The sequence below is a fragment of the Zootoca vivipara genome, chromosome 6 (assembly GCF_963506605.1).
Source record: "Zootoca vivipara chromosome 6, rZooViv1.1, whole genome shotgun sequence".
Lineage (NCBI taxonomy): Eukaryota > Metazoa > Chordata > Lepidosauria > Squamata > Lacertidae > Zootoca > Zootoca vivipara.
This window is the reverse complement of record NC_083281.1, coordinates 92,622,710-92,644,187: the sequence shown is the minus strand read 5'-3', so window position 1 is coordinate 92,644,187 and position 21,478 is coordinate 92,622,710. Positions and strand designations below refer to the sequence as shown.

The following is a 21,478-nucleotide window of genomic DNA, read 5'->3' as shown; positions in this document are numbered from 1 at the left end:
GCTAGGTGCACCAGCGTAGCCTAATTCCAAAATACAGATGTGCTTTTACCCTCGCAAGACTGAATGGTTTGCCCTCGGCTGTACTTGAGGGACGATTCCAACATATTCCACACAATAAATGCTTATAATAAATAATAACATTTTTTATTTACACCCCACCCTCCCCAGTCAAAACCGGGCTCAGGGCGGCTGACACCAGTAAAATTACAATAAGACGTAAAAGAAAGAAAAAAAATTAATTAAAATACAGGTTAAAATACAATTTAAATTTTAAATTTTAAAAAGCCTCATTTTAAAATGGCCAAATCAAAACCATAAGGGAGGAAAACATAGAGGTCAGACTGAGTCCAGGCCAAAGGCCAGGCAGAACAGCTACGTCTTACAGGCCCTGTGGAATGATGTCAAATCCCGCAGGGCCCTGGTCTCCTGTGAGAGAGCGTTCCACCAAGTTGGGGCCAGTACTGAAAAGGCCCTGGCCCTAGTTGAAACCAATCTAACCACCTTATGGCTCAGGATCTCCAAAGTGTTGTTATTTGTGGACCTTAAGGTCCTCCGTGGGGCATACCAGGAGAGGCGGTCCCGTAGGTACGAGGGTCCCAAGCCGCATAGGGCTTTAAAGGTCAAAACCAGCCCCTTAAACCTGACCCTGTACTCCACCGGGAGCCAGTGCAGCTGGTAAAGCACTGGATGAATGTGGTCCTGTGGCAGAGACCCCGTAAGGAGCCTCACCGCGGCATTCTGCACCCGCTGGAGTTTCTGGGTCAGCTTCAAGGGCAGCCCCGTGTAAACCGAGTTACAATAATCAAGCCTGGAGGTGACCGTCGCATGGATCACTGTGGCCAGATCGGGGTGGGAAAGGTAAGGGACCAACTGCTTAATACGGCCCCTGTGGAGACAGCAGCACCAAAACAGTGGCACACGCCCTCCTGCCCTGTACTCTTTATAAAGACCTGAGGAACGAGTTCATCACCCCACTTGTATTGACCATCCTAGGGCACTCAGTCACTGCCACAGGGTCCTTTCTCCTGGCAGACCAAATGGAGCCGACAACAGCAAAGGTTGCTAGTTTTTTAGCTGGGGCAACCAGAATAAGGTCCATTATCTGACTGTTGGACCCCAAACTGTGCTTTTATATTTAATTTCCCCTTTTTCTGTGTTGTAATGTTCTCTGGCTGCTATGGCCATTGGCTGAGGCGAATAAAGTTTCTATTAAAAAGCGGTGCATTGGCTTTTTAGTGTTGGAACAGGCAGAATGCCCAATATCCGTGTACTGTAGCGTCAACTGCTACATGATCTGCATTCCCCCCCCCATCTATTACCTGCCACTCTGTCTGGGGGGGGGGTCACCCACGGCTCTCCCAGTCTTTTTAACTACCAGCCTGGTCATTAATGTCATTTTGATCATTGGCCAGTTTTATCCCGAGTTGCTGCTTCAGTCCATTTTATTAAATTGCTTTCGATCTGTATCATAAGCTCCCTTGCAGATTTAATACAATGGAAACGTAGTCTGATTCGGTATAAGGCAGCACCCGATGGATGCGATTTCCGCCTCGGGGGTCTGATCCGCCTTTTGCACCGCAGCCGCCGCATGAGGAGACAGGAGGGCTCGTCCGCCTCCTGCCACGACACCTTTCCCATCTACATTTCGGGGCTCGGTCAAGGTTGATCATCTCCGCCACATTTGCTGATGAAGCTCTTGGCGGCGGCAGCCAGCGATAAAAATCCTCCTCCTCCTCCTCCCCCCCGGCGCCCCCCTCCACGCTTTTGCAATTGGCTGCCCGACGTGACTTTGTCGCTGCTGCGCCGCTAGGATTGGCGCTGGCCCAGCGATAAAAGCGCCGGCGTGCCGCGCTCCCCGCCCGCTGTCGAAGAGCATCTGCCGGCGCCGCGACCCTCTTTCTTCCCTTCGCAGCCCCGGCCGCCCCTCGCAGCCGCGGCCATGAGCTACAGCAGGGACCTGCTCTTCGCTGGCCCGTCCTACGGCAAGAAGCCCTTCGGGGAGCCCCCGTCGCGGCTCCCGGCGGGCCGGAGCATCATGTACGGCTCGACGGCGGGCCGGGCGGGGGCGTCGCAGCCGCAGCCGCGGGGGGGCCTGGGCCCCTCGGCCTTCTCGTCGTCCTATCGGAAGCTGCCGGCGCCGAGCAGCTCGCTGGACCACCTGGAGGCGCTGCGGGCCGGTGGGGCGGCGTCGGGGCCAAGCGCGCTGAGCAACGAGCTGAAGATCGTGCGCACCAACGAGAAGGAGCAGCTGCAAGGCCTCAACGACCGCTTCGTCACCTACATCGAGAAGGTGCACCACCTGGAGCAGCACAACCGGCTGCTGGAGGCCGAAGTGGCGGCGCTGCGGCAGCGGCAGGCCGAGCCGTCGCGCCTGCAGGCGCTCTACGAACAGGAGGTCCGCGAGCTGCGCTCGCAGGTGGAGGCGCTGCGGCACGACGGCGACCAGGCGGCGCTGGAGAGCCAGCAGCTGGGCCGCGCCCTCCAGCGGCTGCGCGACGAGGCGGCCCACGAGGCGGCGCGGCGCCAGGAGGCCGAGCTGGCGCTGCGCGACGCGCGCAAGGACGCCGACCGCTCCGCGCTCGCCCGCCTCGAGCTGGAGAAGAAGGTCGAGGCGCTCCTGGACGAGATCGCCTTCCTGCGTCACGTCCACGACGAGGAGGTGGCCGAGCTGCAGGCCGAGCTCCAGGGGGCGCAGGTGCGGCGGGGAGGGGGCTCGGCGCGGTCGCGGGGCAAAGGCCACTTGAGTCGCAGACAAGGGCAGGCAGGAGATTGCTGGATCTCCCGATGCGCCGTCTGGTCCAGCATCGTGCGCTCACAGTGGCCAACCCGGAGGACATCGGCTGTACACTCACTCCTCTCTAAAGGACATGATGGTGGAGGGAAGCTGAATGTAGTGAAAGCAGCACCCAAAATGTCATGCTTGAGAGGGAGGTAAGAAGAGCCGTCTGACCTGGATCAGGCCAATGGTCAATCCAGTTCAACATCCTTTCCTGGCAAGTGGCCACTCAGATACCCCTTTTGGGAAACCTGCAAATAAGATTTGCGCACAAGAGCCCTCTCCCCTCCTGCTGTTTCCAGAAATTGCAACTGTGGAGGCAGAGCTTCGCCATCCATGGCGCTCTCTTCCATGACTTTGTCAAATCCTCTTTGAAAGCCATCTAGGTTGGTGGCCATTCCTGCCTCCTGTGGGAGAGAGTAGCTGTGCCCTACTGTTTAAAGAAAGACTTTGATCTGTCTTCCAGCATTTAGCTTCACTGAATGTCCCTGAGTTCTAGTCTCACTCCTTTTCCAAGAGTCAAGGCTACATCCTAGGAGGCGCTTCCAAGGATCCGCATGAAAGATTTAGAAAACGTAACCATCGTGTGGACAAAGCAGATGGATGGAGAGAAGTTTTACTTAGGGTTGCCATTTTCCCCAAAGTGAAAATCCGTACAGAGTTGTTGAGCTTTTTTTGTGAGCAACCCCCCCCCCCAAAATAGAAACATTATTTGCGCTTTTAAAGAATTTTTGGGATTTAATTTTTTAAAAAAATCACCCTACTTGCCACATGTCTGGGTTTTCCTGCACATTTTGCCAATTCAGCAAAAATCTGCCTGTGCGCCATTTTCAAGCCCGATTCCCGGACATATGGCAGCCCTACGTTTACCCCCCTTAGCATAATACTAGGACTTGAGGTTAGCCAGTTAACCCTGTCTGCCTACACATGATTTATTTAAAGAACAGTTAAGGCAATTTTTGCCTCCTCGTGGAATTGCGGGCAGTGTAGTTTGTTCAGGGTTGCCAGGAACTGTTAACTCTGTAAGGAGCAAACCTCAGTGTCCAGAATTCTTTGAGAAGGAACATTGTGCTTCAAATGTGCTTTAAAGGAATTGCGTGTGAGAGTCAGGGCAGGCTAAAGCTTTTCCGCACATGGTGCAGTTCTTTGGGGAATTAGTTGCTGCCAGATGTAGCAGTCCGTGGAAGATGTCCTATCTTTGACTGGGATAGTTAGATGCAAGCCTCTCTCTGGGGGCAAGAGCATTTGGGGTTCCCACTGGGGCACCTGGTTGGCCACTTGTGAGAAACGGGTGCGGTGTACTTGGTGGGCCTTTTGGTCTGATCCAGCAACCTGACTCTTCTTACATTCTTCTGTATGGTTGAATGGTTTGACAAGGAGTGCTTCTTCAAGTGCCAGCTAATCAGGGAAACTCCCTGCTGCAGGGTGTGGTTGTGGCTGCAGGTTGAAGTGGATTTGGAGAAGAAGTGGTGCCTTCTATATGTAGTGGACTCATAGCTGCCAAGTTATCCCTTTTTTTAAGGGATTTTCCCTTATGCTGAATAGGCTTCCTCGCGAGAAAAGGGAAAAGTTGGCAGCTATGAGTGGACTATGGCTTCCAACCAGCTGTGGACATTGGCCATGCTGGTTGGGAGTGATGGGCCTTGGGAGTCCTGGGTTAGATACATGGTGAACAGGGCTGTCCGCAGCTTATTGGGCAGTGGACTTTGGAGAGCAGCAACAAGAGACTATGGCTGTGCTCTTCCTCCACAGCTGGAGACAGCGGTGCTTCTGAATACCAGTTCCTGGAAGCCATAGGAGGGAAGAGTTTCTCTTGTCTTGAGTCCCACTGGAGCATCTGGCCGGCCACTGTGAGAACAGGATGCTGGACTAGGTTGGCCTGATCTAGCAGACGCTTCTTACGTCCTTGTGAGACATTTGCTCAGGCTTTGACATCAGATCCCTTGGTCCGGTGGCAACTCTGCTGCCTCCTGAAGCACATGTGATGAGCAACCAGCCTTTCTCCCAGCTTTGAGGCTGCAGGTCAGCGGAGGTCACCCCTTGCTGAGTGCCAGCTGCCCCTCCCCAGCTCCTTGGCAGTCCAGTGGCTCTGCATGCAGAAGGTCCTGGGTTCAGCTCCAGGCAGCATCTCTGAGTAGGGTTGGAAATGTCCCCTGAAACCTCATCACGAAACCATACTGAGCTCAGTGGACCAAGGGCATAGAGACATCATAAAGGCAGCTTCCCACTTTCCTAGGGGTTGGGGGCGTTTTGGTTGCTTGGAAGCACAAAGCCTCAGAGCAGCCAATCCAGCAAGCCCTTGACCTCTGGGGTTTGGGGAGAAATTTAATTCTGTTCCCTGTTAAAGGTGAAATTGCCCAGGTAACCATTTCTGAAACAATATGCCAGCCAAAATATGCCAACACCCACCCATTGAAATTTTCACCTCTCTGAATTTTGCCTTGCAGTTCTCTAAGTCAGTGTTTCCCAACCTTGTGCCTCCAGATGTTTTGGGACTACAACTCCCATCATCCCTAGCTAGCAAGACCAGTGGTCAGGAATGATGGGAATTGTAGTCCGAAAACAGCTGGAGGCACAAGGTTGGGAAACACTGCTCTAAGTTATGTTCACCAAAATGCATACAATGGAGGAAAGTGTACTGAGGAATGCATATATTAGTGAAAATCTGAGCTTATCCACGTGGATCTCACCTTAAGCTCCTTGGAGGGGAAACAGGGTATGCCTGTAATCACACAGCATGTAATCATAAAGTATGATAATAATTGTAACCCCAGCCACCATCATAATAAAATAAGGGAGATTCCCAGGGCCTCTCATTAGGGAGAGTGGACCTCTTCCTGCCGCTGAGGGCCTTCCCTCTATCTGTTCCCCTCCAGGTCTCCGTCGAGATCGATATGAGCAAGCCTGACCTCACGGCTGCCTTGAAAGAGATCCGTACCCAATACGAGGTCCTGTCCGCCCGGAACCAGCAGTCGGCTGAGGAGTGGTACAAATCCAAATTTGCCAACTTCACTGAAGAGGCAGCTCGCAGCAGCGACAGCATCCGCCAGGCCAAGGAGGAGATTTCCGAATATCGCCGGCAGCTGCAAGCCCGGAATATCGAGATCGAGTCCCTGCGCGGTGCCAACGAGTCCCTGGAGAGGCAGCTGCAGGAGGCTGAGGAGAGGAGCAGCAAAGAGATGCGTGACTTGCAGGTGCGTCGCACGGTTTGTGGAGCTAAGAGTCGTTAACAAACCGTGGCTTGTTTCCCCAAGGTTTGGTCGTTTTCCAGCTGCCTCTTTAAGTTAACCTGCATGACTCCCTGCCTGTTGCCTTTTTTGTCCTAAAGGCCTAAATGTTGAGTTGTGCTCCACAGATCAGTCAGGGAACATTTGTAAAGATTGCCCTTGCTTTTACAACACTTTACTTGGGGGACAGGAGGCGGGCAGGTGTGGAGGATTCCCTGGTCCTGAATGGGATAACTGTGGTCCTGAAGGACCAGGTGCGCAGCCTGGGAGTCATTTTGGACTCACAGCTTTCCATGGAGGCGCAGGTCAATTCTGTGTCCAGGGCAGCTGTCTATCAGCTCCATCTGGTACGCAGGCTGAGACCCTACCTGCCTGCAGACTGTCTAGCAAGAGTGGTGCATGCTCTAGTTATCTCCCCGCTTGGACTACTGCAATGCGCTCTACGTGGGACTACCTTTGAAGGTGACTCGGAAACTACAACTAATCCAGAATGCGGCAGCTAGACTGGTGATTGGGAGCAGCCGCCGAGACCACATAACACTGGTCTTGAAAGATCTACATTGGCTCCCAGTACGTTTCCGAGCACAATTCAAAGTATTGGTGCTGACCTTTAAAGCCCTAAATGGCCTCGGTCCAGTATACCTGAAGGAGTGTCTCCACCTCCATCATTCTGCCCGGACACTGAGGTCCAGCACCGAGGGCCTTCTGGCGGTTCCCTCGTTGCGAGAAGCCAAGTTGCAGGGAACTAGGCAGAGGGCCTACCCTGTGGAACGCCCTCCCAACAGATGTCAAAGAGGAAAACAACTACCGGACTTTTAGAAGACATCTGAAGGCAGCCCTGTTTAGGGAAGCTTTTAATGTTTAATAGATTACTGTGTTTTATTTTTCTGTTGGAAGCCGCCCAGAGTGGCTGGGGAAACCCAGCCAGATGGGCGGAGTATAAATAAAAACTTATTATTATTATTATTATTATTATTATTATTATTATTATTATTACTTGTCTATTGTTTTCCTTCTGCCCTTATTTCCTCATCTTCTCCCTGACAGTGAACTCCATTCTTCAAGCCCTGCTCTTCCTCTGTCAATTCTCGCTTGCTGTCCCAAAGTTCTGCACACCTTTCTCCTTAAAATTCACTTTTTCCGGACAGTCCCCCTTCCCCACAGCACATGACCACATTCCCCCCCCCATGCCTGTCTCTTCCATCCTGTCCTATTCTCTCCTCTGACAAAGTTCAGATCAGCCACCCTTATCTTAGCGTACACAGGAAGGTTGGACTACATTTCCCAACATCTGGTGCAGTTGGCTGTGGCTAATGGGATGTGTACTCCACAGCTGGAGTCCACAGTTGGAGAGCACCTGGTTGGGGAAGGCTGGTTTTGATTGGCAGCACCTAAGGGTGGGGATCTGCCTTCCTTGCTATGCTTTAAAGCAGGCACCCCCAAACTGCGGCCCTCCAGATGTTTTGGCCTACAACTCCCATGACCCCTAGCTAACAGGACCAGTGGTCGGGGAAGATGGGAATTGTAGTCCCAAACATCTGGAGGGCCGAAGTTTGGGGATGCCTGCTTTAAAGTGTTACAGGCATTGATGTTATGTAGAAATTGCAATACATTTCAGGAGACCATCAGCCAGCTCGAAAATGCCCTGAGGACAACCAAGGGGGAGATGGCCCGTCACCTGCGAGAGTACCAGGACCTGTTGAATGTGAAGATGGCTCTGGATATTGAAATAGCAGCATACAGGTAGGAGGGCTTTTGGCACCAGTCTTCATAGCTGCTTGAGTTGAGTGCTGCCCCTTCCTTCTCACCTGTTGTTCCATTCTTTGGGCTGTTTGGGGTGGAAACGGAGGCTGGGCAGCAACATTTGGTCTTCAACATGCAGGCCCCACATAAACTAATGCTAATTTTGGGGTGGGGGTGGGGAAACCATCCACCAGGAACATCCACTGCACAAATCATCGAATTGTATAGTTGGAAGGAACCCTGAGAGTCATCTAATCCAACCTCCCGCAGTGCAGGAATCGCAGCCAAAGAATCCATGACAGATGGCTAGCCCACCTCTGTTTAAAAACTTCTGATGAAGAAGAGTCGGAGACCTCTTGTGGGAATCTGCTCCACTATTGAACAGCTCTTGCTGTTTTCTACTTACAAATTTTTAGATAGGGCTGTTTCGACTTACAATTTTTTTCTCCCAATGCATTCCTATGGGATTCGACTTACAATTTTTTTTCGACTTACAAATGTGCGTTCGGAACGCATTAAATTCGTAAGTAGAGGTACCACTGTATTTGAATCCATTGGTTTGAGTCCCACCCTCTGGAGCAGCAGGGAACAAGCTTTCTCCATCTTCAACGGGACATATTATTATTGATATTATTTCAATTGGCACACCACCCTTCACATGAATATCCCAGGGCAGTTCACAACAGAAAAATACAAAATGACAACAGATAGAGCGCTTTTGCGCACGCACACGCTGCGCAGATTGCTTCTGCGCATCCGAGCGCCGCGGAACCCAGATGTAAACACTTCCGGGTCTGCGGCATTCGTAAACGGAGGTAGGCGTAAACCGAGGTTCCACTGTACAACTGTTCTGGAATCTTCTCTGTGTTTCTGGGTGAATGACTCCCTAACACCACTGCCCCCAGGGGGCGCTACCACCCACTTGGGGCACCACTGCTCTAAAGCGCCAGTGGTGGATCTTAAGAGATCTGTAGTGTTGTTCTGATGTGGTTTTATGTGTTTTCACCCCTGCAGAAAATTGCTGGAAGGGGAAGAGACCCGCCTGAGCACCGTCAGCAGCAGCAGCAGTGCTTTTGGCCTGGGGGGCTACCCCTTTTCCTCAAGCCCCCTGGCTGGCTTCAAGGGGTTCTCGGCCAGCACAGTGGCGATCCGGAAGGACAAGAAGGGAGAGTCCCAGGACAGCCCCAAGGAGTCCAATGATTCAGGAGAGTCAAAGGACGAGGATGATTCTGGAGACGAGAAGTCTGCAACGGGCGTGCCCAAAACCTAAAACTTGTGTCCCAAAGGCAGTCCTCCCCTCACACCCTCTCACTGGATTTCCTCAGAATGGGGTGAGGGTGCTGTAGGTTTTTCAGACATGGGATGGCTCTCAGGATGAGTCCGTCAGGCAGACCACAATAACCGGACACCAAATTACTCCTGGACAGATCCACAAGCCTCTGGCAACTCTCCAGGAGCCGGCACCGCACAGATCTGCCCAGAACTCAATTGCCTATCACAAGCAGAGCTCTTGGGCGGATAGTCGGGTCTCTTAGCTCTCTGGCATCACAAACCTCTGCAAGTTTACTTTGGAGTAAATCCCATTGTGTTTGTCTGTGAGCAACACACAGAAGTCTTCCCATGTCTGAAACGCTTCCTGCAAAACGTAATCTTCCGAGAGGGAAACTTGGCAGGGTTGTGAGTGTGTGCTTAAGATTAGCCTGCCCTCCATCCCCCCCCTTCGTTGACCACCTTCAGTCTTCTAATCTGGAGGGCACCAGGTTGGGGAAGGCTCATTTAGGTTACATTAGCATTCCCCACTTCTGCTCTGAGGCTGACTTGGCTTCAGACAAGGTCCTTGAATGCTGAAGTGCAGCGATTCCCAAATGTTTTCAGGTCGCTGCCCCTTTGGTTCCATAAATTCAACCCCCACTGCCCCCTCCCCTATGAAAAGCATTATTCCAGAATAGTGGTTTGCAAGACCTACTACTGGTAGGGGAAATCACTCTGTAGTTTAATTGATTCCACAGAACTGATGAACAGGATCCAGTGAGACCAGCTTTTCAAAGTCTGGTTGTCATTTACACCCCCAGCGCCCGCTGCCACCTCCTTGCCTCTTAGTGCCCCCCTGGGAAATCCCACTGCCCCCAGGGGGTGATCCGACCTACTTTGGGAACTGCTGCTCTAGAATATATTTAATATTTCCGAGTTACTCGTTTTGTGCCTCTTTCTCATTCAAAACCTCTGACTTTAGAAGCCACAGGGCAGATTATTGTGGTTACGTGATCTCTACCCCTTTGTCTGTCTGTCTGTTCAGAAAAAGCTGCAGTCAGAAGGAGTGGCTGTCAGTTCTCAAGGGAGAACTGGCTGTTTTACTCTTTCCATGACAGCTTCTTACCCATTCAAAACTGGTCTTCCTCCCTGTTCTGCAGGTGGACAAGCAGTTTAGAGTGGCGGGGTGCTGACTTAACAGCTGGCAGGGAAAGGGTTACGGTTACTCAGATCCTTTGTCATAGAACTGGAAAGGGACCCCAAGGGTTGCCTAGTCCAACCCTCCCATGTAGGAATCCCTGATAGGTGGCCACCCAACTGACCTCTGTTGAAAAACATCCAATGAGCCCACCCCACCCCCACCTCTGCACTTATAGAATCCCTGCCTGCAGTTAGAGGCATAGTGCCTTTGGGTGGGGCAGACAGGAAGCCCTCCCTGTTGGAATGTAATATATAAAGTAAAAATAATATTGGGAATGACTGGGTACTAAACACAAATCACCCAGTTACCAGTGGCCCCTTAAAGTATGCTTCACGCAGAGTATGCACAGTTAGAAGTTGACCTGGCTAAGCAAAACACCACCAAGAGTGTATGTATAATCTGCCTTGTGTGAAACCCCTTACTAGCTGTATGCTTGTCAAAGCATACAGATGAAAAACAAACTGTTGGGTTTCTTCAACGGAAAAACAAACTGACTCTAAAGGCTTTAAACTAAAGATAAATACTTTCTCCCACATCCAAAACCTCCCACAAAACTCTCATTAAACTACCCGAGAACTATCAGCAAACAAAGTAATTATACTAAGGTTTAACTAAGGGGATCTCTTAAACTAAGAACAAACAGAGAGTGGTCCATAACGAGATGTATCAAACTGCAAGATCTAGCAAAGAGAGATGAGGAAGGCTTTCTGGCAGAGCCTTATATACAAAAAAAACAGAGCCCACGCCTGTGAGCAATTAAGAGAAACGCTTGCACCTGTTTCTCTTAAACAGACAGTGTTTACATTAGACTGGCACTAAAGTAATGACTATTCAAAAAAAATCCAACACTCCCTCCTTACCTGTGCACGTTAAGCTTTTCCTACTTCTTTGTACAGCTGCCTCAGGTGGTGCCTCTAGCCGTGGAGGGTTAGGGAATTAAAACCCACCTCTGGGCTCTTGTTTTTTCCACAGGTTTTTGCCCTTTTTAACAACAGTCCTAGCCTTGAAGTTATTCTCTTTACCTGTTAGGCTTCCTAAGGTGTGGCCGATCTCTGACTTTCTAATTCTTTGTTACCTATTTATAAAAAAAGGGGTGGGGGGGGTATGGATGGTGCAGAACTTCCTGACCATCTGTAATGCTTCTGCGTTGATATTCCCATTGTTGAGTCCAGCCTGCCCATTGAACAGGAGAAGAGCAAAGAGGCAGGAGTGTTTGTGTGCTGAAGCTTTTCCCTGTCTACCATTTCCCTGTGTCGTGGTTTACACAAACACACGGTTTGAATTGTGTTTCCCGTTTGCAAGCACACGTTTGAATGCCATTTGTTTCTTGGCTCTAGGAATGTACCCATTGCATGCTGAGCAATTTGTAGGGAAGGGTTAGTTGGATATTCTGAATGTAAAGCCTACTAGAGAGCTGCTAAAGGAGTTGGAAGAATTTAAACCACCCGTTTTGGGTCCTTTTTAGAGAAAGGAATTAGGCAAAGACATTTACTGGCCAAATGTCACCCCTTTCGGCTGCTTGGTGGCAGGCGCAGTCTGCAAGGAACATCTCCCAGTGGCAACTCAGAAAAGTGGGAGGCAACGATCAAATTGGAATGAAACATTCCTATTGTAGAATGACATTTAAATGGGAAGGTGTCAGATATGAAAAAGCATTTAAATAAGAAAAGTTCGTTTTCATTGTGTTCTACTAAAAGTTGCTGGAACTTTATAAAACATAGTCATGTTGTAGAATAAATAGATACGTTGGAAGGATTGGATAGTCGGTCTGCCATAACTTGCCTGTACAGTCGTACCTTGGATCTCGAACGCCTTGGGTCCCGAACAAATTGGCTCCCGAACGATCGAAACCCAGAAGTGAGTGTTGCGGTTTTCGAACGTTCTTTTGGAACCCGAACAACCGACAGGGCTTCCGCGGCTTCTGATTGACTGCAGGAGCTTCTGAAGCCAATCAGAAGCTGCGCGTTGGTTTTCGAACGTTTTGGAAGTCAAACGGACTTCCGGAACGAATTCCGTTCGACTTCCAAGGTAGTAGTGAAGGTGCCACGTAATGTTAAATACAGTACAGTGGCATCTTATGTGCATTTAACCTGCACAATTTCAACCATATGCAGTTGAAATTGCACAAGTTAAATCCAAGCAAAGCAAAGAGCTCAAAAGCTTTTTTAGCGCCAGGCCCTTTTGTGATGACCCACTACGGAAAGAGCTTTTAAGCCCTCTGCCTTGCTTGATGGGGCCAAGATCCAGACAGTGTGCTGGCTCTGGGATGCTTTTGCAAGATCTTGCAGGGAAATCTGAGGTCCGGTGAGATCTTCCACGAGCATCTTCCAGAAGTGGTGCTTTGAGCAGGCCTTGCCGCTCCCCCTCCCCCAAGCAAGGTGGAGATATTAAAATGTAACCCCAAATGAAAAGAGCTTTTGAGCTCTCCACCTTGCTGGATGGGGTGGGGAGGCCTGCTCAGCACATCCGCTCTAGGAGTCCTGCAGTCTCTCCCCCTCACCTGCCAGCTGGGGCAGTTCCAAGGGGCTGTGTATGTGCGCCCTTCACGATATACACAAAACCCTTAGAACTGGAACATAAGATGTGATTGTGCTGTAACCCCATTGGCCGCCCGTAGTCTTCATCTTAACAGCACGGAATTAAATGTCCCAGATGTTCCTCTGGTTGGGGCGCTTTCACCCAAGAGATGCTCCCGGCAGATTCTGCCCCAGCTCCCTTTTGAATGCCCAGAAGCACGCAATGCCTATTAGAGAGTGCAGTTGCATGTCCAGATAGAGAGAGAGTTTTAAGTGTCTGTGTATAAATGTAGAGGAATGCAAATTGAATGTAAGACAAGGAAGGTCATACAGTCATTTCAAATGCTGCTTATTTAATCATTGGTGTTACCTGTGCATGAGCCTACATTCCAGTTGATGTCCTGTGATGGTTATTTATTTATATATTTATTTTCATTGTTTGTTTGTTTATTTGGAAGGCAAATAAAATGGAAACAAAAAGCCCCGATGAACAGGATTGTGCCTTTCCCCCCCTCTCCCTCTGTTGCCCTGGGTGAAATCATGTTGCAATGCTGCCAGTATCAATATCCCTTTGGTTTCAAGGCGGTGGGCTTTAAAAGTTGTGCTTGATAAATGTTGAAATCAGCAGGAGTTGGAAATTGCCTAGATTTTTCTGGATTATGCCCCCTGTGCTTTAACCACTGAAATTCAATTGATCTAGGCCAGGGGTCAGCAAACTTTTTCAGCAGGGGGCCGGTCCACTGTCCCTCAGACCTTGGGTGGGGGGGCGGACTATATTTTGAAAAAATATGAACGAATTCCTATGCCCCACAAATAACCCAGAGATGCATTTTAAATAAAAGGACACATTCTACTCATGTAAAAACATGCTGATTCCCGGACTGTCTGTGGGCCGGATTTAGAAGGCGATTGGGCCGCATCCGGCCCCCGGGCCTTAGTTTGGGAACCCCTGATCTAGGCAGAATTTAGAACGGTTATTGAGGCTCAACCCCAGTGAAGAACGTTCGTTCATTGGGCCTGTTTAGGAAATCTTTAGGTGGTGCACAGTTAATCTATGGAACTGCCTCCCACAGGAGGGCAGTGATGGCCACCAACTTGGATGGCTTTAAAACAGGAAGAGACAAATTCATGGAGGAGAGGACTCTCCGTGGCTCCCAGCCATGTCTGTGCTCTGCCTCCACAGTTGGAGGCAGCAATACTTCTGAATCCCAGTTGGTGGAAACCAGAGGAGGGAAGAGTGCTGCTCTTGGGCTCAGATCTTGCTTCTGGGCTTCCCTTTGGGTGGCCACTGTGAGAACAGGATAATGGGCCAGATAGTGCCCCTTTGGCCTGATCCAGCAGCCGCCTCTTCTTACATCCTAATGCAGCGAATACAGAAAGCCTTGGTGTGATTCCTGTGTTACTGGAAACTTCTTCGAAGATCATTCAGGCTGCGTTAATAAAATACTCCTGCAGAGGGAAATATCTCTGGCAAGAACAAGAGGTACCTTTCCAGAAACTTATGGGTCAGAAAGCGGCCCCCAATGAGCCATTTGTACAGCAGCCCAGGAGAGGCAGCTAATGAAATGAGGGAGGGAGGTCTATGGATTACTGATATGGGTAGAAGCTGCTTTCCAAAGTATGTGTAGGGTTGGATAGATTAGATAGATAAATTAATTGCATTTATTTATTCATTTATTTCCTCCTCCCCCCAAACACACACTTCTTATTGCATTTGTATCCCACCTTTTCATCAGAGGAGCTCACTTAATCTCCACAACAACCCTGCAAGGTGGGGTTAGGTTGAGAGGCAGTGACTAGCCCCCAACTAGTCACCCGGTGAGCTTCATGGCCAAGTGAGGATTTGAACCCAGGTCTCCCAGCTCCTCAACTGACACGAAACCACTGTACCACACTGGCTCTCTCATGTATGTACCAAACGTACGTACGTACGTATGTATGTATCACAAGAGTGAAATTGGTAAAAAAAAAACTGATGGCTTCTGGCGTCTCCATGTGCAGCCCAAATAAACATGTCCTACCTGCTATTAACCACTATTTTCCACATCAGGCCTGGAAGGGCAAATGTGGTCTTCCTCTCCTAAGCGGCAAGGAGCCTGCCCTAAACAGTCTGTTTAATGCACACAGACTCTGCCTAATTGAAGGAGACGGGAGCCAGGCTATTTGCTGCTAATGCCTGGAACCCAGTGCTGTCAGGAGGCTGCAGCAGAATTGAATCATAAATGTATTTTCCAGCCTTAACATGGGTGCTTTGCTAAGCAGAAGAGGCAAATGAGATTAGGGGCCCCAGTCTGGATCCTTGATTCTCCTCTGTGATGCCTCCTATTATAAATTCAAAAAGCACAACAAAAAATTCAGGTTTCCCGCAGGTTGCTGTTTGCTCTGATTAAGCATTAAAGAGCGGGTTTTTGTGGAAGAAGCTCCCGGGCAAAAAAAAAAAAAAAAAAGTGCTTGGACATGGAGCTTTACAGCACAGAGGAAATGGGTCGACAAGCCCTCAGTGGATGTTGGTGGAAAAGGCAAGATGTGTTGCTGGGCAATCCTTCCATTTGGCCGCTAGAGTGCACTAAGACCTCTTGAAATCCATTGAATCTCTCAATACTGGTTGGTATGTCTAAAAATCAGCACATGTACTAGAGATTAGTACATTATATTACTGCAGTTTTGTCACACATCATTAAACCACCTTTAAAACAAACAAACAAACCCTATACCCATTGGCAATTTTACAGACCCCCATACATTAGAGAACTTGCTTCATTTTGTCCAATTTCTAGCATAAAAGGTAAAGGGACCCCTGACCATTAGGTCCAGTCGTGACCGACTCTGGGGTTGCGCGCTCATCTCGCATTATTGGCCGAGGGAGCCGGCGTATAGCTTCCAGGTCATGTGGCCAGCATGACAAAGCCGCTTCTGGCAAACCAGAGCAGCGCATGGAAATGCCGTTTACCTTCCCGCTGTAGCGGTTCCTATTTATCTACTTGCATTTTGACGTGCTTTCGAACTGCTAGGTTGGCAGGAGCTGGGACCAAGCAACGGGAGCTCACCCCGTCACAGGGATTCGAACTGCCGACCTTCTGATCAGCAAGCCCTAGGCTCAGTGGTTTAACCACAGCGCCACCTGGGTCCCTTTCTAGCATATCTCCTCCCTATTTGACTTGCAAATCTGTTCCTTGTGCACTTTTATGGATGAGAACCAAATTGGATAATGTGCAAAAAAACCCACAACCCCATGAATTTGCTGCAATTCTTAGGCATGCAATAGAAGGTCCAAATACAGTGGTACCTTGGTTATGAACTTAATCCATTCCAGAAGTCCGTTCTTAAACCGAAACCATTCTTAAACCGAGGCACGCTTTCCCTATTTAGGCCTCCCGCCGCCGGTGCCCTTCCACCATTTGGCTTCCGTTCTTAGACCGAGGTAAAGTTCGCAAACCGGGACACTACTTCTGGTTTTGCAAAGTTTGCAAACCAAATCGTTCTTAAAGAGGGCTGTTCTTACACCAAGGTACCACTGTATGTACCTTGCAATATCAAGGGCAAAGTCGTCATTTCAGCGTGTAATACTGTTTCTCCCCAGCTAGCCCTGGCAAGAGAGAAACAAATCATTGATCCCCTGTAGAGCACAGTTTTAATCATGCACCAGATCTCAACTCCGTGCAGAGTGGGCACTGAAAGGAATAGCTGTGTTGGTAAGTTTCTTGTGCTGGAAGGTAAAGTGACCCACTTGTTCTTTTTTAACCTAATTAGGTTTGAATGAGGAGAGAGAGATAGAGATAGAGATAGAGATAGAGAGAGAGAGAGAGAGAGAGAGAGAGAGAGAGAGAGAGAGAGAGAGAGAGAGAGAGAGAAATGCCCTCTGCCATCGCTTTGAGTGGTTTTAAATGCTGAGGAAGCAATTTAGTGCCATTGCAACTCCTCACAGCCATCCAGCCTCTGGGTCCTTCCAGAGACGTAACAAAAGTGGCAGATTTGGGGTGTCACAAAGGACATTGGAGGGAGAAAGAATGGGAGCCACCAGGGCAAACCTCTTTACAACAGCTGGGAGGGGAACAACTGAAGAGACAAAACAAGGCTGTTGCAGGATACGTTGCGGGGAAATGGTATCCTGCAAAGTGAGGGAAAGGAGAATGTGACTGGAACCTCACTGGAGTGGCATGCTTTGCTTGCACAGGATTAAGCTAATGTAGTTCTAGGCCAGGCATCCCCAAACTGCAGCCCTCCAGATGTTTTGGCCTACAACTCCCATGATCCCTAGCTAAGAGGACCAGTGGTCAGGGATGATGGAAATTGTAGTCCAAAACAACTGGAGGGCCGAAGTTTGGGCATGCCTGTTCTAGGCTGTGTCAACAAAAAGTGAGTGTCCCAATGGAGGGAAGTAATAATAGTCCTTCTCTATTCTGCCTTGGCCGCATCCCATTTGCATCCTGGGAACCACAGTTTAAGATGGATATTGACAAGCTGGAACAGATGCAGAAGTGGGCAACCAAGATGATAAAGGGTTTGGAACCTAAGCCTCATGAGGAGTGATGGAGGAAGCTGGGTACGTTTAGCCTGGAGAAGAGAAGACTGAGAAGTGATAGGGCAGCTATCTTCAAATATCTGAAGGGCTGCCATGTGGAAGGAAGAGCAGGCTTGTTTTCTGCTGCTCTGGAGGGTAGGAACCCAACCAATAGATTCAAATGTCAAGGAAGTAGATCCCAGCAGAACATTAGGAAGAACTTTATAATGGGAAGAGCTGTTTGATAGCGGAACGGACTCCCTCGGAAGATGGTGGAGTCTTCTCCCTTGGAGGTTTCTCTGATGGTCTGATGGTCATCTATCATGGATTCTTTAGCTCTGATTCCAGCAGTGCATGGGGTTGGACTAGATGACACAAGGGGTTCCTTCCAACTGCACAATTCTATGGTTCTATGAATAGTGCAATAGAGTTATTAATTGTTTCTCACCCATTCATTTGGGTGGGAGCTTATAAAGTTTACATCTTAACATAGCTAGCCAGTCTTTTTTCTTCCTTCTCTTTTCTTCTATTCCTCTCTTATATAAATTTCCTCTAGGAGTCAAAATCATCTGCCTTTTTGAATGGGAATCAAAGGTGAATTTTGTTCTACAGACACTACAGTATTAATATAGCATGCAGGCCTGCTCTTGATATTTATTATGAAATATTCCAAAGTGCCACAGGCTAGCTTCAACATCTTGATCAAATAATGTGGTGGGGACCGTTGAAGATTCGTTTGGCACCATTATCCCACAATCTGTATTCTCTCCCTCCCTCCCTCCCTCCCTCCCTCTCCCCAAGGGCACTGGAGAAAAGCCTCATGTTGACAAGGTCACAGGCTTTCCTTGCTTGGTTTGATTTCCATCTCTAAAGTGCTTAGAACTGCAATGAGCAAAGTAAATGGCTCGCTCTTACACAGATTGGAAAAGAGAGTTTTAAGCAAATGCCATTGACCCAGACCCTCACTCAGGGAAAGTGCCAATGGCTGCAAGGAGGCCCTCCAGACTGAGTTTGATTGTGGGTGTCTAGGTTTTAACACAATCATAGCGCACTAGAAGGGGAAGAAATGGAGGCAGCGAGAGATTTTACTTTCTTGGGCTCCATGATCACTGCAGATGGTGGCAGAGGTCACGAAATTAAAAGACGCCTGCTTCTTGGAAGAAAAGCAATGACAAACCTAGACAGCATCTTAAAAAGCAGAGACATCACCTTGCCGACAAAGGTCCGTATAGTTAAAGCTATGGTTTTCCCAGTAGTGATGTATGGAAGTGAGAGCTGGACCATAAAGAAGGCTGATTGCCGAAGAATGGATGCTTTTGAATTCTGGTGCTGGAGGAGACTCTTGAGAGTCCCATGGACCGCAAGAAGATCAAACCTCTCCATTCTGAAGGAAATCAGCCCTGAGTGCTCACTGGAAGGACAGATCCTGAAGCTGAGGCTCCAATACTTTGGCCACCTCATGAGTAGAGAAGACTCCCTGGAAAAGACCCTGATGTTGGGAAAGATGGAGGGCACAAGGAGAAGGGGACGACAGAGGACGAGATGGTTGGACAGTTTGACCAAACTGCGGGAGGCAGTGGAAGACAGGAGTGCCTGGTGTGCTCTGGTCCATGGCGTCACGAAGAGTCGGACACGACTAAATGACTAAACAACAAAAGTGCACTAGTTGTTCTTCTGCTTTGGCTTTATTCTGAGATGCTTCCCCAGTGTTACCACAAACATAGAATCATAGAATTGTAGAGTTGGAAGGGACCCGGAGGGTGATCTAGTCCAACCCCCTGCAATGCAGGAATGACAGCTAAGGAGTCGAAGACAGGCAGCCATCCGACCTTAGAAAGTTATCCCGAATGATTAGTTGGAATCTCAGTTTTTGTAACTTGAAGCCATTGGTTCAATATCTCCCTTCTGGGGCAGCAGAAGACAAGCCTGTGCCACCTTCCATGTGCCACCTTCCCTTAGATATTTGAAGGTGGCTGTCATATCTCCTCTGTCTTTTCTTCTCCAAGCTAAACATACTCAGTGTCATAAGCCAGTAGTCAGCTTCACCTGTTGAGCAGCAGCCTGAAGGAGCAGAAGGCGAAGTGACTCCACCTGCTGCTGATCAGCCTTCTTGCTCCTTATGAGAACCAGCTGGCTCCAGCTTTCTTAAGCAAGGTTTCCCGCCTCAGACAGTTGCTGGAAACAACATCCATTGTTCCTGGCCAGTCCTTGCTGCTGCTGCTTGCTTCTCAAAACCTTGGACCCTCAGCTTTCTTAACCCCCAGATTGTCTGACTACATGAACTGAGATACTCCTGACTTTTGGACTGGACTGAACCTTGCATACAGACTCCGCCTCCAGGCAAGTACCCCCCCCCCGACTCAGCTGACTGGCTGGCTGGCTTCTCCCTCCACTGAGCTCTGTTGTGGTTGACAGCACAGGAGGACTACGACACTCGGCTCCCTCAACCATTCCTCATAAGGCTTGGTTTCTAGACTCCTGATCTGGACACCTTCCAGCCTGTCAATATACTTCTTAAACTGTGGTGCCCAGAACTGGACACAGGACTCCAGGAGGGGGTCTACTAACCAAGGCAGAATAGAGTGGGACTATGGCTTCCCTTCACCTGGACACTCTACTTCCATTGGTGTAATTTAGAATTGCATTAGCACTTTTACTGCTGCATTGCACTGTTGACTTGTGTTAAGCTTGTGATCTACTAACACCCCTAGCTCCTTTTCACACATACTGCTGTCTAGCCAGCTGTCCCCCACCCTATATTTGTGCATCTGTTTGTTCCTGCATGGTGCAGGAGCCCTGAACCCCCAGCATCATACAGCTGTTGCCAGCTAGGGCTGATGTGACGTGTCGCCCAACAGGATATGGAGGGCACCAGGTTGGGGAAAGCTTCCATTTGGGCTTGGCCTACATGGTTTATCCTGGTCTGGCAAAATGCCAGAGGCCCACCCCTGAAAGGATCCCTTGGTTTTATCCAACCTATTCATGCCTCCTCCACATTGATGACAGTTCCTCAGGCAGTTCTTTCAACATTCAGAACCTTAAAGGCGCTTTGGCGTCTCCCAGGCAAGAATCATGCACCCCGCAAGAGAGAACTTGAGAATCCTAAGCACTAAGCTTTCTTTGGAGGCATTCAGATGAGAGGGCGCGGTTGGGTTCCCACCGGCTTAGTATTGTGACTCGGGGAGGGTTCAGATTTCTATTGTCAACAGATTTCTACTGTAACAATGCACTTTCAAAGCCTGCCACTGAATGAAGGGCTGCAAGTTCAGACCAGTAACCGAGGACAGGAGGGTAAAGGGTGACATGGGAATGGACCACCCTTGGTGCTCAACCAACTTACGGTTCGAGAACCCGCCCCCCACGAGAAATAAAGACACAGTGACACATGGTATTAGAGTTAATGGGTAGAATAAGGCCACAACTTTATTGGTTAGAGCAAGTGAGAGGTATTGGACTCCCTAGCAAGCATGACTCCACCCCGCTCAGCAGAGGGTCATATGAGGTTAACACCCCAAGGAAGGAGCCTGTTGATGCAAATACAACTGAAAGCTCCCCCTGGTGTCACCGGGGGTCGTGCCATGGCCCTAGCCACCAGCAGGGTGTAGGACGGGATCCACAACCGCCGGATCCCTTAAGGGGATACCCCTATAAGAGGAGGGTTGGATGATGGCCACAACCAGTCCTTGAACACACCAGACAACTCCATATTCCAATGCCTACCACCAAATACCGAAGAAGTTGTGACGAATTGCTATGAGGTAGGCCAAAAAACCAAGAGGCCGGTGCCAATTAGCCAATTGGATAAAAAACTCCTACCAGGCCCCTCGGGCAACCAAGGCAACCAACCGAAGTCCATAGCAAGGTCAAAGCGAACACCCTAAGGGAAAACCTAAAGGGAGGGTGGGCGGGAGATCCGACGAGGAGCAGCAGCGAAAAGGGGCGAGCTGGAGGCTGCCGTGCTTATTTGAAGGAGGTAACCCCGCCCACAACCTGGCCCTATTGGCCAGCCAGGGCCCTACTGGCAGCAGGATAGGCTGAGCAGGGGGCCGAACACGCCCCCCTGCTCGATGCGTAGAGCGGGTCCCGCCCGCAAATTCCCCCCTCCCTGAAGAGGAGGGATCTTGCCTGGATAAGGTCAAAGGCCCACCTAGTCCAGCACCCTGCTTGTGGCAGCGGCAAGGCAGATGCAGCTGGGTAGGCTGCAAAGGAGGCATGGGGGATACTGCTGTTTGTTCCCCAGTGCCTGGTATTCAGAGATAGAGT

General features: G+C 49.6%; 1 protein-coding gene across 1 annotated transcript; it reads left to right on the top strand.

Annotated features, from left to right (window-relative positions):
* Positions 1 to 1,939: 1,939 nt before the first annotated feature.
* Positions 1,940 to 9,636, top strand: LOC118086870 (low molecular weight neuronal intermediate filament-like). The gene is made up of 4 exons (XM_035118869.2): positions 1,940 to 2,695; positions 5,653 to 5,970; positions 7,622 to 7,746; positions 8,761 to 9,636. The coding sequence occupies exons 1-4, from the start codon at positions 1,940 to 1,942 to the stop codon at positions 9,014 to 9,016; spliced, it is 1,455 nt and encodes a 484-aa protein (XP_034974760.2). The 3' UTR covers positions 9,017 to 9,636.
* Positions 9,637 to 21,478: the final 11,842 nt, after the last annotated feature.

What these genes read in the sequence shown, in the direction of transcription:
- LOC118086870 (XM_035118869.2), top strand. Translation starts at nt 1,940, where the DNA reads ATGAGCTACAGCAGGGACCTGCTCTTCGCTGGCCCGTCCTACGGCAAG. An exon ending in CCGAGCTCCAGGGGGCGCAG is followed by an intron (nt 2,696 to 5,652) that starts GTGCGGCGGGGA and finishes GTTCCCCTCCAG; the next exon opens with GTCTCCGTCGAGATCGATAT. An exon ending in ATTGAAATAGCAGCATACAG is followed by an intron (nt 7,747 to 8,760) that starts GTAGGAGGGCTT and finishes TCACCCCTGCAG; the next exon opens with AAAATTGCTGGAAGGGGAAG.